Source organism: Centroberyx gerrardi, chromosome 5 (assembly GCF_048128805.1).
Source record: "Centroberyx gerrardi isolate f3 chromosome 5, fCenGer3.hap1.cur.20231027, whole genome shotgun sequence".
In the NCBI taxonomy this organism is placed as follows: Eukaryota; Metazoa; Chordata; class Actinopteri; order Beryciformes; family Berycidae; genus Centroberyx; species Centroberyx gerrardi.
The window spans coordinates 5802021-5818780 of NC_136001.1; the positions used below are offsets into that span (position 1 = coordinate 5802021).

Genomic DNA, 16760 nt, shown 5'->3' on the forward strand with positions numbered 1-16760 from the left:
CCTTATGTTTAATACGTGTGCAACTGTCAGAGTCAGGATCATACAGTACAAACAACAAACACTGAACAGTTACATGGCACATGCTTTTAAAATGCGCAGCAAGAAACTACAGCACTAATTGCAAATAGTCCAAATGAGTATTTGTTAGAGGACCTCTCCCTTCATCTTCATTATTAAAAGGAACCTAGGTATTCATGATGGCATAATATGACAAAACCAATTTTAATGTGTGACAGGGATTATTGCAGCTCAAAGCTATGAACATTGCAAAATAATCAAAGAAATCACATTTACATCCAAATGATCGTCTTTGAAAACTAAATTGAGCCACTGCATCTGAATTCCTCATGCCATGCACAGCATCATTATTTGTTTGAACAGCAGATGGCGACGAAGTGTGATTGCACTCCTGGGATTTGACTTTGCATCTGTTGAACAGAAGTATTAGGGGCGGGGCTTTGGATCGGGGTGGGTCTGCTGCTATTGGTCAGATCAAAGATTGAGTGACAGGCTTCTCAATCTCTGCCAGTCAGTTCCCTTTGTGTGTTGTCCGTCACATTTTGCAACATTCATAGTTTTGGGCTGCAGTAATTGGTGTTTGGCTTGTGATACCAAATCTCTTTGCGTTGTAATAAGTTAACAATACTCTTGTCATGGTATTTGTCCTGACTTGTGACTTACAGTCATCTATTTAATCATTTCAGGTGCACCTCACATTATCATCTTCCTGGTCCTGTACATCATGATACAGTGCTTCGTATTCCTCAGGTAAGTTGGCAGGTTTACATGCACATTAATATTCTGAATATGAGCTTATTCCAGGGATCTGCTGTTTACCTGGAATGATCAGTAACTACTGTTTTCATATAGCTGTATACATGGAAACAGGTCACTGTGTTAAATAGTGGTGCATCATTTGATGCTCGTGACTCTGTGGAAACACTAAACCCAACAATAAACAACAACAACAAGCATATTCAGGCTTTTCTGATTCAGGATGTGGGCTTATCCCGGTTATTGTAAACAGGATATGGTGTATGGAACATTTAATATCCTGAATATAAATGTAAATAATGTATTTTACAATTTTCTCATGACAGTCTGTCCATTGCTCTGGTGGTGGATGAATATCAGCACATAAGGGCGTCCCAAATACAAAAGGTATATGCTCTACAACAAATAATATGACAATATAAAATGTAAGGGATTGTAATTTGGAGTTATTAACAGTAGACATAAAACATGCTTTAAATTTCATCACATGAATAATGTCAAAATGTCACTTACAGAATTCACAGAAGGACGACAACAAAGAGCAGGAAACAGGTTGGTTCAGAATTCTGCTTCAAGTATGAGCTTCCAAGAGGGGAAATGCTGTTGATCTGATGGATCAGTGAGAGGAGAATGTTTGTCACATGTCATGTATCACATCTTCAGAGCCTCAGAACAAAGAGCCACAGTCAGAGCAGCAGGTGCTTGAGGAGACACTCAGACAGACCTATGGCGACACTGAAGAAGGGAAAAGGTGAGGCGTTCTCCTGGACACACTGAAAATTACACACTGATTCTTCATGATTAGATCCAAATGGATCGATTGGGTATTTGGGTTTGCTTTGTGACTCGCAGGAAGACGCAGCTAGTCAGCAGGTACCTGACATTACTGGCAGAGATAGAGGAGACCACCGAAGAATACCGCTCCCAGGCCGCTCTTCTGGATCTGCTCGTAGACTCCTTTGTTGAGGTACTGAGCTGTTTGATTCATCTGCTGTTTGATTCATCTGCTGTTTGATTCATCTGCTGCTTGATTCATCTGCTGGAACCATGACTGCTGCAAGATGCTGAAACACTGCTGTTCTCTTTCAGGCACCAGAAGAGGAAGACAATTAAATAATCAGTTCAATTCATTATATCCATTTTATTATATCAATTATCATATTAATCAATCTTATCATATCAATCATTATATCAGTAATTCATTAATTCATTATTTCAAGTAATCAATAAAGTCATTTCTGCAACAGCAGTGGAGCCTCACATTTTTATCCATTTTCAGCTCATGGTAAAGCACAATGATTGGTCTTTTCTAATCACTGGATTGGTCTTCTTCAAATGTGAGACTGTCTTGTAATGCTTAATACCCCTGAGAATGTTTCACCCATTGAAAACGGAACATGTAGAATGAAACGTATTTTGAAAGAAATGTTTACTTTACCCTACATACAGTATAACAATTTGTCTTGGATCATCTCTTAAATAAGTCTTATCTGTCATCATATTGCAGTTCATTGCCCTCAGTTACTTTTCTCCATCTTACCTCGGTTATTACATTTTACCTTCATTAATTACATGTTTTTCCAATCACAAATATCAATATTGTGTTTTTAATTCTACAAGTCAGTCTTACAGAATATACATGATACATTTTTTGAATGTCTCTTCCTTGTGAGTACTTCCTGACAACATTGACTAAAGCCACACAGTCCAAGTTAACCAACATGCTGTTGCCTCAGTGTAGAGATAGTATTGCTTGTAGCCATTATTAATCTGCTGCAGTACTGATTTAAAACATGGGATTGACCTACACTGGATCAAAGGTGAGTCTCCTCACAACATTTGGCCATGACATAAATATTAGAGCTCTCTGATCAATTTAAATGTAAGTATTGCTTGTGAAAAAAATCAGTTAATCTATTATCATAAATAATATTCTGGGTTTGTTTGGTGTCACAGCAACACCAAGGTTTACTTGAGTTTGCAAGTAGTTATTAGTATCTAGACTCTTGTCATAGCAAAATTTCTATATGCTTGATCTCCCTATACAGTGCCCAGAAACACACCTGGTTGGAAATAGACTCTGCCATTTACATAGATAATACACATTATCAGTATGTAACTCAAGCAGGTTAACTCAAGTTGGACATCTAAAGATACATTTATAGACAGTACAATAAATTAGAACCACCAAAGCCCAAATATATTCATAACTTTAATAGGATAAATAAAAGTACATAGGCATAGTCTATAAACTGAGAATTTCGAGATATAAATATATAAAATAGTAAGTAGGTGCATAGAATTGCATATGCTATGTAGCTGGTTAACTACAGCAATGTTATACGTTAGCTAGCTTGCAAGCGACCTATTTAATCAGCAGAGAAAATACACCAAAATAGAAGCCATATTATTGTTCTGAAGTCTTGTCTGCTAAACATAAGAGTCAGCTGACTTGTAGGTTGAGTTTAATGTGATCTAGTTTGATGGATAAAGCTGTAGAAGAGTTTCCTGTTTACACACAGTCGAGGATGCGCGCGCAGCTCAGGGGCAGTTAATATAGAACCTCCTTGCAGTAGCCTGTCAACAGTGGAAGTAGAAGCGGTGAATGCGCAGATGGAGCGTTCCCGTGTCCTAGAGGCGCATTCACTGAGCTCCAGAAAATACAGCTTCTCTTGGCAGCTTCCAAAGAAAAACGGACCTAATGATTTAAAAATTGATAATTCAAAGAGTCCTTTTTCGACTTTTTTTTCAAACATTTTGACGTGTGTCTTTTCTAATGTATCTCTATGGGGAAAAGCCCTTTTGGGCCCTATGGCGTCATGTAGCTTGCAATTCCGAGCTTTACTTCTACACCAAAATCGCCGCACAGCTACCAATTACTTTGTATTTAATCATCAAATTCAATACGTGAGCACCCATGTTAATGTTTGATGTCATAATAATAATGAAAAATGCCATAATATATGCCATTTTAACTATAAACGCTGCATGTATTACACTGTGCAGAATATATACAGAATACATACCTCTTTGAAGAGGTTCCAGGGGTTCTTGAGGAGGTTCTGGGGGTCTTTGAAGATGTTCTTCGGGTCTTTGAGGAAGTTCCAGGGGTTCTTGAAGAGGTTCCAGGGTTTTTTAAAGAGGTTCCAGGGCTCCTTCAAGGGGTTCCAGGAATCCTTGAGGGAGTTCCAGGGAGTCCCCCAGCAAACTGAGATATAGTTTAATTTCATTATAATTTAATTTGCTAGAATATCCTATTTAAGGAATGTATAAGAATGATTATTGCTCAGTGATTACAATGTAGTTCTACTACAGTGTAGTTCTACAATTCAATACTAAATCAACAACAGCAAAAGTATTCCCATATGGGTCCCTGGGACTAAATCTAATCAAATGGGGATCCGTGGGGCCTAATGTGTGTCTTTTGGAGGTCTGAGTCATGAAAACATTTGAGAACTCCTGACAGTAGAAGACTCTCTCTCTCTTTGGGTTCTTGCTGTGTGGCACCTTGGCTCTTGGAGCAGGTGCTGGGCCAGGCATAAAGGTATAAAGGCCATCTGGAGCGGTGAGAATGAAGACTTCCACATGCTGAGATGCGTCAGACCAACCATCTGGTCTCTCCTTTTCCTCCACTGAGACAACCTGTCGTCACTGCGGCCTCCGGCTCGCTCACTACAAACATACCTGTTCACTCTCTGGCTTCGATTAGCATCTGTCCGCCTGCTGCAGCAGGAGAAACCAAACGAGTGTGAAGACCTATCCCCTCTTTTTACGCTAGTGCTTCTTTGGATTCATTCATGGCTCTGTGTTTTGGAGGGAAGTTTGCCTGAGATGGGTGATGTCATGTGGGCTTTCTGTCTGCCCATGGGTGTAATCTGGAGCAGCATTGGGAATGTTGACTGTTTTGGGGACTAAGACCGAGAAACTTAAGGCTTTCAACCAATGAAAATTAACCCAATTTGAATTTTGCTCAGGACACACAAAAAGTGATGGACAGATGCATAAATCTAGGTGAAGGAAACAGGGATGTAGTGGTAAATAAAAAAGGAGGGTAAACTATAACCTCCAGGCAGTGAGGCAAACAACCACCAGTAGAAACAAAAATCAATTATATTCTTAGAGAAGCGTTCATTCATGCTTCCTCTCGCCTTAAAAGATCCCATGTTCATATGATTATCAGTGTGATACTACTTAATATGATGTCTACTATGAATTTATGTCATAAAGATATAAGTCTGGGCCAGTTTACCCTGCATTACATCCCTGAAATTAATACAATTATCATAATCATCAAGACAGATAGAATAATCATAATAATTAACACAGAGAACCAATAGCGTACCTTTCTTTCATAATGCATCCAGAGACTTCTTCACCAGCATAGCTCAATGCTTCCCTCTAGTGGACATGGAGAGTACTGATGCTGTGTAGAATAGGACGTTGTGTTTAATGTGCAGTACTGAAAAATGGTCAGGAATCTATTTGGAAGCCATCTCTAAAGACAAAAAATCAGGGAGCATTCAGGACCAAGGTATGGTAATTATTTATTGTGAATGTTGTTGTTTCTACTTTATTAATTAGGGGAGACTGGGGATGATTGTAACACATTTTGTCTCAGTCCCTATAACTCTTGAGAGTTTTGGTGTTAGATCTCAAATTTTGACACAAAGTGCCCACATTTGTCTGCTACAAATAGCAATCACAATCATGAATTGATGTCAAATACAAGGACTTCCATTGTTACAACCTACCCCAATACTGGGGTAAGTTGTAACAAGAGGAAAGAAGCTAAATTTGAGCCCAGACTATACAATTTGTATTAGAACAGCTCTAATGAAGAATGTATGACATTAAAGAACATGACTGTCAGTGTGTGTGTGTGTGTGTGTGTGTGTGTCTTTGACTACACTGATCCTTTTGAACTGAACCATTTTAACATCTCTTAACTGTGCATGCATGTATGGGTTGTCTTTTTAACAAAATTAACAGAAATCTCAGTTAAACTTAAATCTTAAGTCAATTAAAACTTAATTGACCTGAAATGTGCTGTTCCATCATGTGACTGTTTAATCTGAGTCACAGTAACACTTTTTTCAACAGTGTTACAACTATCCCCACCCGTCAGACATTATATTTCTAGCTGTTGTAGAATGGTGGTTTGAGATTAGCATGGATGGAATGCATGACATTTTACTTGAAAGACTACTGTTTCATCTAATACAAATTCTATCATTTTAACTTCAATGCTATCAGTGCTAATCAAAATATAAACTTGGTTCAAAAAAATACTTTCTTACCTCAAAATCATTTTTTTGGCTGTAAAATCTGCAGCTTTGCTTACACAGCCATGAAACTGCACATGTAAGATCAGGAAGGAAGCGGGTGGGGGTGGCTGTATTGCATTCTGGTCTGTTGAAGCTACTTTGGGTGGAGAAATTGGTCTCTCTTCCTCTTCTGCGATGGTTTTCTCCCTGTATGATCGATAGAAATTAGCTGCCAATAGCTGTTTTTTAGTGTTAAATTGTTTTAGGGTGGATTTTTCCTTTAACTGGCCACCCCTTGCAGAGGTTTCTTGTGATGGGAGGAGCTAACAACACCTCCAGAGGGCTCAACAGTGAATTTCGGTGTCCTAGATCCACCCCGATCTACACCTAAACTTAACCTACACTCCATCAGGCTACATCACACTGGACTATAGAACAGTGAGGGCTGATATATCAGGCTGACATTGGCCTTTTACTATAGAAAATCAGATATCAGCCAGTCATTGTTGTCCACCTGTGGTATGATGGAGGTTCCTCCCTCACCACAGCTACATGAAATGTCTGTAAAACCTGCAGTGAGATTTGATTTTCTTTGCACATTTTATTCCTTCATGTAAAGTATTTTTTGTGTAGATTAATTCTTCACGTAAAGCAGTAATGTATCCCAAATTTTCCCTACCATTGAATAGGCGAGGGGGGTGGGGGTGTCACCCTGCATTAAGGAGCTGCTAACCCTAAAAGAATTTAATTCATCTGCATTTCAGTGGAGAGTTTTAGTGTCCCATGATGGTCTAAATGCTGTTCCAAAGGTTTTTCCACCCTGACAAGAATACAATTCTGGGGGGGAAACACTGAATACTTGTATTTTTTCGGCAAGAAAAATATCAGTATCGGTTGAAACCTAGTGACGTTCGATTTATGTCTCTTGTACGTGTCCACTTTTCAGGCTGTTACAATGCACCCTGAAAGATAAATGGAGTGCTTTCCCGGTTAGTTCAGATACCTACAAACCATACTGAAATGTAAAGGTTTGCCCGCATCCATGCCCGTCCACTCAAATGAAACATCAAAATGGCAGTTTTCAAAATACATTACCATCATGATTATTTTATTATCAAAATGCATTACATCTCTTTTGCTTCTTAAATCTTTTGGAGGGGGGAGAAAAAAAAAATCGAAATAGTTACTACTATGCTCTGTGTAAAAATAAAACAAAAACTAACAAAATCTGATCTTTACAAAAAAAAAAAAAAAATGAAGTGTCTGGTTTTTGGAAGAACCCAGGAACAGACCCGATGATTAGCATCCAACCACCTGACAAAAGTCGGTCGCTCAGACCCCAAAACAAATATCATGCGGTAAATTTAGTGTACTATATTTTTCTCCGTACAAGTCTCTATAACACATTTTCTTTCTATACAAAGTACACATATTCATACATATTGTCGTATTGTGTCATTTAGGTTGTATTTCTTTCATTTTAAGGTGCTGGTTAAAATTTTGGGTCACAAATTTTTTTTTTTTTTTCAATTATTCGGAAGTCTTTCTGTCTGTCAAACATTCATGTAACATGTGAGTACCCTTCTGTCTGTGGGTGGATGGGGTGGGGGTGGGAGGGGGGGCAGGGAGGAGGGGGGTGGGGGTGGGGTTTAAAGGTCAGGCGTCCAGTCAGGTGACCAGTCCCTCGGTCTTTGAAGTTTTCCATACAAAAATCCAGCATTTGTTCCGGTACAACATCCTCGGTCCAAACAAACTACCAAAAAAAAAAAAACAGGAAGAGGAGAGAGCGACTCCCACCGTGCTTCAGCTATCAGTTTAACGTTGTGTTGAGGTCCCGCTGCAGCGCTCATGGCACACGACTCAATAACTTATTCTGTCATCTCTTTTCCTTACAATTCAGTTGGTGAGGATCTTATTAAAAAAAAAAAAAAAAAAAAAGGGATTACAGCATTCTGTGGAAAGGGAAACTTTATGAAGCAGCTCTCGCATAAAAATAAGGAGAACACAGCAGCTTTTTGTTATCTTGTTTTTATATACCGTCCAAACCATCCCATAGAAACCTCCCTTCCCCCATTTTGTGGTATACGGAATGCAAGGATTGGTCAGAAAAAATACTCATATAAATTTTCAAAAAAAATTTATATATAAAATCCATACAGGATTCAAAAGAAATGAGACAAACCCAACAACGGAGTAAAGAAAGTCAGATTATTAGCTTCTCATTTTGTTCCTGCATTCCATGATAAAATATATGTATGATCAGGATGCAATTTGGAGGACAATAAACAGATTCAAAATGATGTAATGACGAGATGAATGCAGCCGTTCGTGGGGAACATAACTGGATTTCAAATTTATTGGAAAAACAAGACTGCAGCACCATGAATCATAAGACCTGTATGTCTCAAGTACAATATCGGAAAACCTACAGTGACGTAGTACTAAAGTGAAATCAAAACAGTCGAGTGGGGATGAGAGAACAGAAGAGGAGAAAATAGAACAGAAAAAAATTAATCAATGAACATCAGAAAAGATGGAGAACCTTGAGAAAAAAAGCTGTTTTTTTTATGCTTTTCGAGACACAAAAGCTGGTAATCATATGGAATGATCCTATCCGGGGAGCTCCTGTCCTCCCCGCCTGTCAAATGCATCTTTATAACGGATGATCAACACATCAACTTGCACCGTTTCCCCTTTCCAAATGAAACACTTATTTACTGACAGACTTGGCTGCTCGCCAAATCAAAAAAGTAACCTTGGAAAAAAAAAACCAAAAAATAAAACAACTCTTGCTTTGAGTTACATCTGCATCGCAGCATTTATCCGACCTGGGTACCGAGACGACGGGTACGCTTTTTTTTTTTTATAACTTTGTACAGATATTTGTGTAGAAGTTTTTACTTTCCAACGTTACGTAGCCTGTTTGCACAGTCCGACACATCAGGAAACACTGGGGGCAATTTCAAGTTACATGTGATTTCTCTATTTTTCAGAATGTGTCTTTTTTTCTTCTTTTTTTTTCCCAAATCGCTTCTTTCCACTGATTCCTTAATGATGTCCAAAGTCAATGATTAGCTTTGTGCAGAATGCAGTAATTTGTTTTTCTGAAAATAAAGAAAGAAAAGACAGAAAATAAGAAAAAGGAGAAATCCATACAAGAAGTCCTTGCTCCTCTTAGGTCTGTACATTTCCCCTCCCCGAACTCCCTGAGCCCCATTTCACCACAGGTTTAGGGGTTGAGGAGGTACGCAGCTTCATACACACAAACACGCTCACATGCACACACTGACTCTCTCTCTCTTTCTCTCTCTCTCTCTCACACACACACACACACACACACACACACACACACACACTTGAACAAGGTCCTAAAAGCTTCCTGACTGTGTCCTTACTCCTGATCCCTGGAGGGGGGGGTGCTGGAACTGACTGAGGCTCGTCCCTCGCTGTGGGTAGTGTGTGGGTCCGGAGGCCGACAGGAGCCTGGGGCCGGCCTGCAGCGCCGCCTGGCCCGGGCTGCCCGACTTGAGGCTGCGAGACGCCTGCTGTTGGCTCAGTCTGGAGGCTTGGGCGCCCGAGTCTATTTTAGTCTGCCCGTGGGCCCTGGATCCCGGGGTGGGAGACCCCACCAAGCCGCTGCTGTTCAAAAGGCTAGCTTTTAAGTGGCTGCCGCTATAGGCGTGGCCTCCGTCCGTGTTGCCGCTGCCACTCTGCTGGTGTAGAGAGCCCCCTGGTGGCCTGGAGTCTGAGGAGGAGGAGGTAGGGGCGTGACTGGGGTAGGAGGATGGGGGGTGGTCCTGGGACAGGCCGGGGTGGGAGGAGGAGAAGCGGGGGTAGAAACTCTGGCCTGAGGAGGGACTGTAGGAACCCCGGAATGGAGAGTTGGAGGTCTGCTGGAGGAAGGATGGGCTGTCTGTCTGCCGGTGGCTTTCTGACGACTGAACACAAACATACAGAAACACATTTACTACTCCGAGACACCATGACCCCTTTACACCTGGCATCATCTGTGGTCGGACTGTCATCAGATCCAATCCAAGACATGACATTTAAATGCTAATGTCAAAAATAAATTTATTGTTAAACTAGATCAAATACAAGTCATACAGGCTATTTGTGATTGACGTAAATTTAGACCTGTCACAAATCAGAATTGCCTCACTTTTGAGTTTTCAATTAAGTTGGTGGGTAGCGCTAGATAAACAGCGTTGACCAATACAGCCATTGCCTGGCATTCAAAAGTTTGTGAGCACTAGTAGCCTAGATCCTGTAAGTCTAACTTTTTAATTCAAAATGGACATCAGGAATTGGTTAGCAAAAAAGAATAAGAGTAAATCAACTCATGAAAACCATGATGCAGCCTACCTGGTGTGAGTACACAGAGGGACTGTATCTGTGTGGACTCTTCATGGGAGAGGCCATGGACGCTGCCTGGATCTCATATCGATCTGCATCTGGAAAACACCGGAAGGAAGATCAACTACAGCACAGGCTAAAGCGTGTCAGGTCTGAAACCAAACCACTGAAATCAACATTGATGACTTAGCATGAGCCTTTATTTGTTTGCACACTATCCTGTATATATACTGTAAATTTGCATGGTTTTTCTTCATCTTCACATTATTTCTAATGTTATATATTGCAGATATCTTGGTATTTTAGATTTTTCATTGACTTTTTTCTCTTACCATGTTCTACTTGGTAAGTTATGTTATTTTGCACATTGCATACATGCTGTAATTAATACATTGTCATTCACCGACTTTTCATTCATATATATTTACTTGTATGTTGTAGCGTTGCAATCATCCGTTGCACTATATTTAACACCCCCCACCCCCCAAACCACATTTGCACTTATATCCTGTTTTCCGGTATATCTTATCTGCTGCAGCATCAACCCAATTTCTCCACAGGGATCATTTAAGTTTCATCTCGTCTAATCTCTCCATACCAGGTTCCTTGTCAGGTTCACTCCTCTTTAAAATGCGATCCATCTTGATGCTTCCTCGCAGCACTCGCTCCAGCACCCCTTGGCCTTCCCTTAGACGTTCAACGCTGGTGGGAACCATCCTGGAGGAAACCAAACACACTAAATATTACTTACCAGACACTCAACTGTGGTTGGGAACAAATCATGCCTCACACAAATCAAGGCAACCGGATAAACTTTTATATAGAGGGCTTTCAGGTGATGTAATGCGCCATGTAATGCCTCTCACCAGTGGCTGCTGCTCTCCTGGGCTCTGGGCTGCACTGCTGAGGCCTGGTGGTCTGGGGGGCTGACCTCCTCTATCTGGGGGATGGAGGAGGAGGTGTGGGCCGGGGAGGAGAAGGAGCTGTGCGGGGAGGCTGGAGGCTGCAGCTGGTGGTGGGGATGGGGAAGGGGATGGGAGTCCTGGCTGTAGTGGGAGCCGGGTCGAGTGGGGGTGCCGCCCAGGGAGGAGCCGCCGCCGCCGGGCTCCAGATCTCGGCCGCTGCCCTGCTTCCTCTTACGGTACTCCAGCAAAGACACCTGAGGAGGCAGAGGGAGGGAGAGCAGCGGCATCAGACGTCTGGAGTTGGAGGACTGACACGCAGTCTGTTGTCCGGGCCGAACATACACCTTCATGTCATTTACACCGATACTGGACCCCTGGCTGCATTGCATCACATCACATCATTCACCAAAACTGTACTGAGTGATGGGCAGACTGCATGCACCACGCCAACTATTAGAGGACTCACCTGGAAAAAGCGTTTACATTCACCCAATGTGACATAAAGAAAAACACACCTCAAATACCATGGAAATGACCTTTTGACGTGAAAATGACATTGTATGCAACCATTTTTTGGCATTCTGTGAGCATACTTAGTCTTGTCCCACATATCAGATAAAACTCTTTATTCTTTATGCATTGTTAGTAACATAATCTTAAGCTTTGGCCAAATAGCAGGCAACTTTAAATTCATCACACCATGATGCAACCATTTTGAAACAAAAACTACACACACACTCAAAAACACCCAAGTCAAGTACACACATACAGTATACACACCCACACTATAAACAATGAGAATGAGAGAGCTCATCCCAGCTGTCATGTCATCATGGCACAGAGAAGAGGCTTGTGGGAACAGAGGAGGATATATGAAGGAGATGGCAGAGCAGGATGGCTGACCACACAGTCAGATACTGAGATGGATGGCCACCTGAACCTCTGGAATAAGATTAAGTTTAGGGCAGAAGGCAGCTGTACTGTCATGAGGACTGGGATTCCGAGTCCGAAATTACCACCCACCCAGCGCTAAATGGCGATACATTTTCTTTGCCGGATAAATCAATAAGGGTCTCCCACCACACTGGCCCTTAAATTTTGACATGTTAACATTTGAATGTCTCAGTTATATACAGTCTTTGGTCTTTGCCTGTTCTCAAAGTTTGTCCCTGCTTGCCACTGCATACTCTCTGACTGTGAGCCAAGCAAATCAAAACAGAACAATGGCTCTGTATCAAACTGCCCCTTGATTGGCCGACTAGATGTAAACTAGCCTAAGGTTAGTTGAAACTTAATATTTCCACGTGGTAATGAATTACAAACTTGATCCACTGTATAAGTGAGTAAATTAAAATTGAAACTAAATCTCTTTACTGAATGTTTCACACAGCACCTGATTCTATACACAAAGTAACACTGAAAACGGATAGGGTGACATATTTGTATTAAAAATGCATATGAATTATTTTGGCAGGTAAAAATTATTCTAGGCAACTAATTTATTTTTAGTTTACCAGCCCTTGGCAGGTGAGCCAAAAAGTTAATATTGTAATGAGGATTGACCTTAGTATATTTATCAGATCTAGTGAGCACCTGCTGAGGCAGCAGGATCTGAGGGCTAGAAGAGCATCCATGTTTGGTTCTTTAGATGTCTTCTCTTGAATATCTGGCTTGGTTTCTCTGATATGGGTTGATCACTTTTTAGTGACCATTTCAATAAAGTCAGGTGCAATCCATTATTTCTACCTTCCAACATTCAGAAGACTACATGTTGGGACCAGGTGCATAAACATGGCAGCTTGGTTTATCATTATCCATCCAATGGTGCAGAGCATCGCTCTTGCTGGTTCAGGAATGCTGGACGTGTGTTGTACTGGCAAATTAATACTACGAAAACCAAATAACTATAATAATTCCAGGAGGTGGCAATTTGTATGCACTTGATCCATTCACCCTGGGCCCCAGGACTTTCCTATGGTGCCTTGTGACATGGCATGGTTTTCTGCTGTGAAACACATTGGCAAGTTCAGAGTTGCTAAAGGTGAAGGCTGGATGGACCAATGACCACACACAGGAAAGAGCCATGGATGAGATGGAGCAAAGACAAATGGGCTTCATCTCAATGCCCACATGAGAATTCATGAGCCATCGGTCTCTTGTGTTGGAGGCAATGGATGAACTTTAACACACTTCATGACAGGTGGACTGAATTTGATTAAAATGGTATAATAAATTAAAATTCCTGCTCAAAACTATAGAATAATAGTTTAATGTAGGTTTTGAGGAGGGGGGAAGGGGGCGGAGCTGTAGGAGCGTGGGGTGGGTGTTGTATGCAGATGCAAAAACAATATTTACATGCACACTTCTAAAGATGTAGTTGTAGGGAGAATATTCACCATATTTTGTACTGGCTTGTATTCACTTCTTACAGCTATAGCCTGGTAATCTGGCTTCCCTGTCAGCAGACTAATGGTATGCTGGTTGGCCCTCTGCCTTGGAAGAAAAGTGGAAGAGAGACTTGGCAAAAAGTTTCAAGGAGCAGTGAGGAGGAGGAAGGGGGAGTGAGGGAGAGGAGGGGGAGGGAAGGGGGAGCAAGGGTCAAAGCTACAGAGTCGAAATCATTTCAGATATACACTCAAAAAATTGGTCAAATATGTCTCTTTACATGCCTTTCGCTTTTGGTTTTGACCAACTGACACAACGGACCAATTGATATATTTAACACAAAATAAACGGACAAGCACACAGAGCAAGGGAAAGAGCACGTCATGAGGTTTGGCTTTTCAATTTGCACATATCACACTCAGAATCATTCGTGCCTGAGGAGAACAGATGAAACTGCTGAAGCTTTACCTGAAAAAACTACTTCTTGTGATCAAATCAGTCGTCACACCTTATTCACTAGTGCCATTCTACCAACACAATGGTATCATTAAGAGCTGGAGGACTTGCCTTCTTCTTTTGCGGTGGGTTGCTGGTGTGAGGAGGCGTGCCGCTGTCTGGGTAGCCTCCCCCATAATGAGGCTCGCCGTAGGGTGACATGGAGCCGGGGCCCACCTCCCCCAGCAGCCCCTGACCACTCATGGAGCTGTAGAAGGACTCCCCTGGGGAGAACCCGCCCTCCGACTGGGAGAGGCGCCGGTCGGTGGCCGCAGGGTTCCCCAGGTTGGCGTTGAGGGGTGAGCAGGTGTATATGAGGTTGAACTCTGTCCTGAAGGCCTGCTCCCTGCTCTGGGGGGCCGGGTCCGAGGGGGGGCAGGACACTGGGGTGAGGGAGCTGGCGCCTACAGAGGCCGGGCCCTGGGACTCGTGGCCCGGAGGCCCTCCGGACAGGGAGAAGTCATCCGAGGTCATGGCCACGGGACTCTCTAAGCTGGAGGGGAGAGAGAGGTCCGGGAACTGGGGCCGCGGAACGTCAAAGTCTGTCCGCAGACAAGGCTGAGGGTGGAGACAGAAAGGACAGAAACAGAGGGAGAGGAAGAAATGGAATTAGACAGATATATGTAACAATATACAGCAGTTGTTCAGCAGTATTTACCCAGTGTTATTTTAACTTTAGTGTTGTAAAAATTTGAGCCTACCTCAGGAGAGATGGACTCCGGTCGGTGGACAGGAGACGCCTCAGGGGATGATATGTTCTAGAGGTGAAGGGAAAGTCGGTTAGAGAATTCAGTGTCCAACACACAGGGCATCCCATATATTGATTATATGTGGGTAGCCTATCCACCTAAATTAACCGTAAATTAAATTATTAATTTCGGGTGCTGTGATGCACTACGCTGGCATTCCAACCTGGCATTTATCGTCAATGTAGTTTATCAAAAGGCACCACAACCGCGTGAGTCAACTAAACCAACCATAATTCATTGACACGTGTGACGCGCGTTAGTCAGTTGGTGCTCCCATGAACTGCGTTGTGTCTGTGCCGAATGAACAAACTGAACGTACAGGCAACAACTGAAATGTAGCCTACATGAAGTAGCTTATTTCTAATTTTCTGTGTATTTGCTTCACAGATCTATTGGTAATCAGATGAGAGTATAATAGTTAGCAAATGTTGATATTTTAATCTCTTGTCCCTTTGGTTTCCTTTGGTATAAAGCATCACAGACCGGCTGGGTTAGTAAACATGAGCGTGATGTGTACAGTTTACCGATGACACATTAAAAAAATTTCTGCGTGTTGAAATTACATTTTTCAAACAGTTACCTTGCTATCTTTTGGAGCTGCCAATGTGCAAAGTTGCCTAGTGCAGCTTTAAGTCAGGTCAAGTTTATTTTTATAGCCTTTAATTACAAATACGGTCTCAAAGGGCTTCATTACGCCCACATTTTGAAAAAATAAATGAGACAATGGAATTAGAGAATTGAATGCCCGAACAAAGATACCAAGCTCGCAGGATGAAATGTCAATAAAAAGGCAGCCAAAATATAGTCTACTTAAATATATACAGACATTTGAAAACTCATCATTATTTGAATGGACTAAATATAGAAATACAGGAAAAAGTACATAGGTACATAATGAGTAGTATAACTAGTTGTGTGTTTACCTCGAATTGCAGCGGTGTGTTGCAGCGGCTGGTGGGCAGCGAGGGCATGGGTGAGTACGCCAGGCCGTTGGGCAGCAGGGAGCTACATGGGTTGTTGAGCAGCGGGTGGAGGGGGTCTTCGGGGAGCGGTGGTGTGATGGGCGACAGCGGGCGCAGCAGGTGGTCCGAGGGTGCCGGTGTCATCTCTAGCGTGTACTTGGACCGGCGCTTCTTGAAGGGCGCGTTGACCTCTGCAATAGAAAAAATGGGAACGGAGAAAGAATGCAAGTGAGGAGTTATTGGCTGTGAAAAGTCAATATACATGGTAGAGAACAAAACCATGGGGAAAAAAATAGATACTTCTAGTGTCAGGAAAGTATATTAATCCAGGTCTAGACACAACTGCGAGTACAATTTTTGAATATTTGGAGGGCAAATGTTTTGTTTTCTATTCAGTTGTTTGAGATTCTGATGCGCTCCCTGTTCAATTTGTTCCCTAAATTCAATATACATGTTTTTTTTTATATTTTCATGTGTCATATTTTTGGGTATTTTCATATTGGACATATTTTTAATGTATTTTTTATTTACTTCAGTATGCTCTACTTTATTATACATTATTTGCACACTTTGAATACATCCTGTATTTAACATTTTTTTCGTACTTTCATTCACTTAATAGGTTCTAGTTTTGCAATTGCCAGTTGCATTATGTTTCATACCACCCAACTGCTTGATTCTTATCTATATCCTATTTTTCTTTGATGTATCTAATACTATTTGCTGCTGTGCCAACCAAATTTCCCCATGGGGGTCATTAGAAATCTAATCTTAATGACACAAATACAATTTACTAAAGTAAATGCTAGGGACAAAATTAGTCAGGACCAACAGAACATGTGCATGCAGTAGTGAATGAGTGGCCTGGAT

General features: G+C 41.7%; 2 protein-coding genes across 5 annotated transcripts in view; one reads left to right on the top strand and one right to left on the bottom strand.

Moving 5' to 3' along the window:
• The first annotated feature begins 633 nt into the window (after nt 1–633).
• LOC139914472 (cation channel sperm-associated protein 1-like) lies at nt 634–2139 on the top strand. The gene is made up of 6 exons (XM_078283867.1): nt 634–768; nt 1101–1161; nt 1290–1326; nt 1438–1525; nt 1627–1741; nt 1864–2139. Exons 1-6 carry the CDS (start codon nt 743–745, stop codon nt 1885–1887), a joined length of 351 nt encoding a protein of 116 aa, XP_078139993.1. The 5' UTR covers nt 634–742; the 3' UTR covers nt 1888–2139.
• A 4999-nt stretch (nt 2140–7138) lies between these two features.
• Nucleotides 7139–16760, bottom strand: part of setd5 (SET domain containing 5) — a 32866-nt gene continuing 23244 nt past the window's right edge. For all 4 annotated transcript variants that reach the window (XM_078283434.1, XM_078283433.1, XM_078283431.1 and 1 more), the window contains exons 18-25: nt 15852–16081; nt 14881–14937; nt 14252–14737; nt 11261–11553; nt 10993–11111; nt 10404–10492; nt 9434–9976; nt 7139–9142 (exon numbers count right to left, since the gene is read on the bottom strand). In XM_078283434.1, the coding sequence (XP_078139560.1) occupies nt 9110–9142; nt 9434–9976; nt 10404–10492; nt 10993–11111; nt 11261–11553; nt 14252–14737; nt 14881–14937; nt 15852–16081 (1850 nt within the window). In that variant the 3' untranslated portion in view covers nt 7139–9109. The remainder of the gene's footprint in view (nt 9143–9433; nt 9977–10403; nt 10493–10992; nt 11112–11260; nt 11554–14251; nt 14738–14880; nt 14938–15851; nt 16082–16760) is intronic.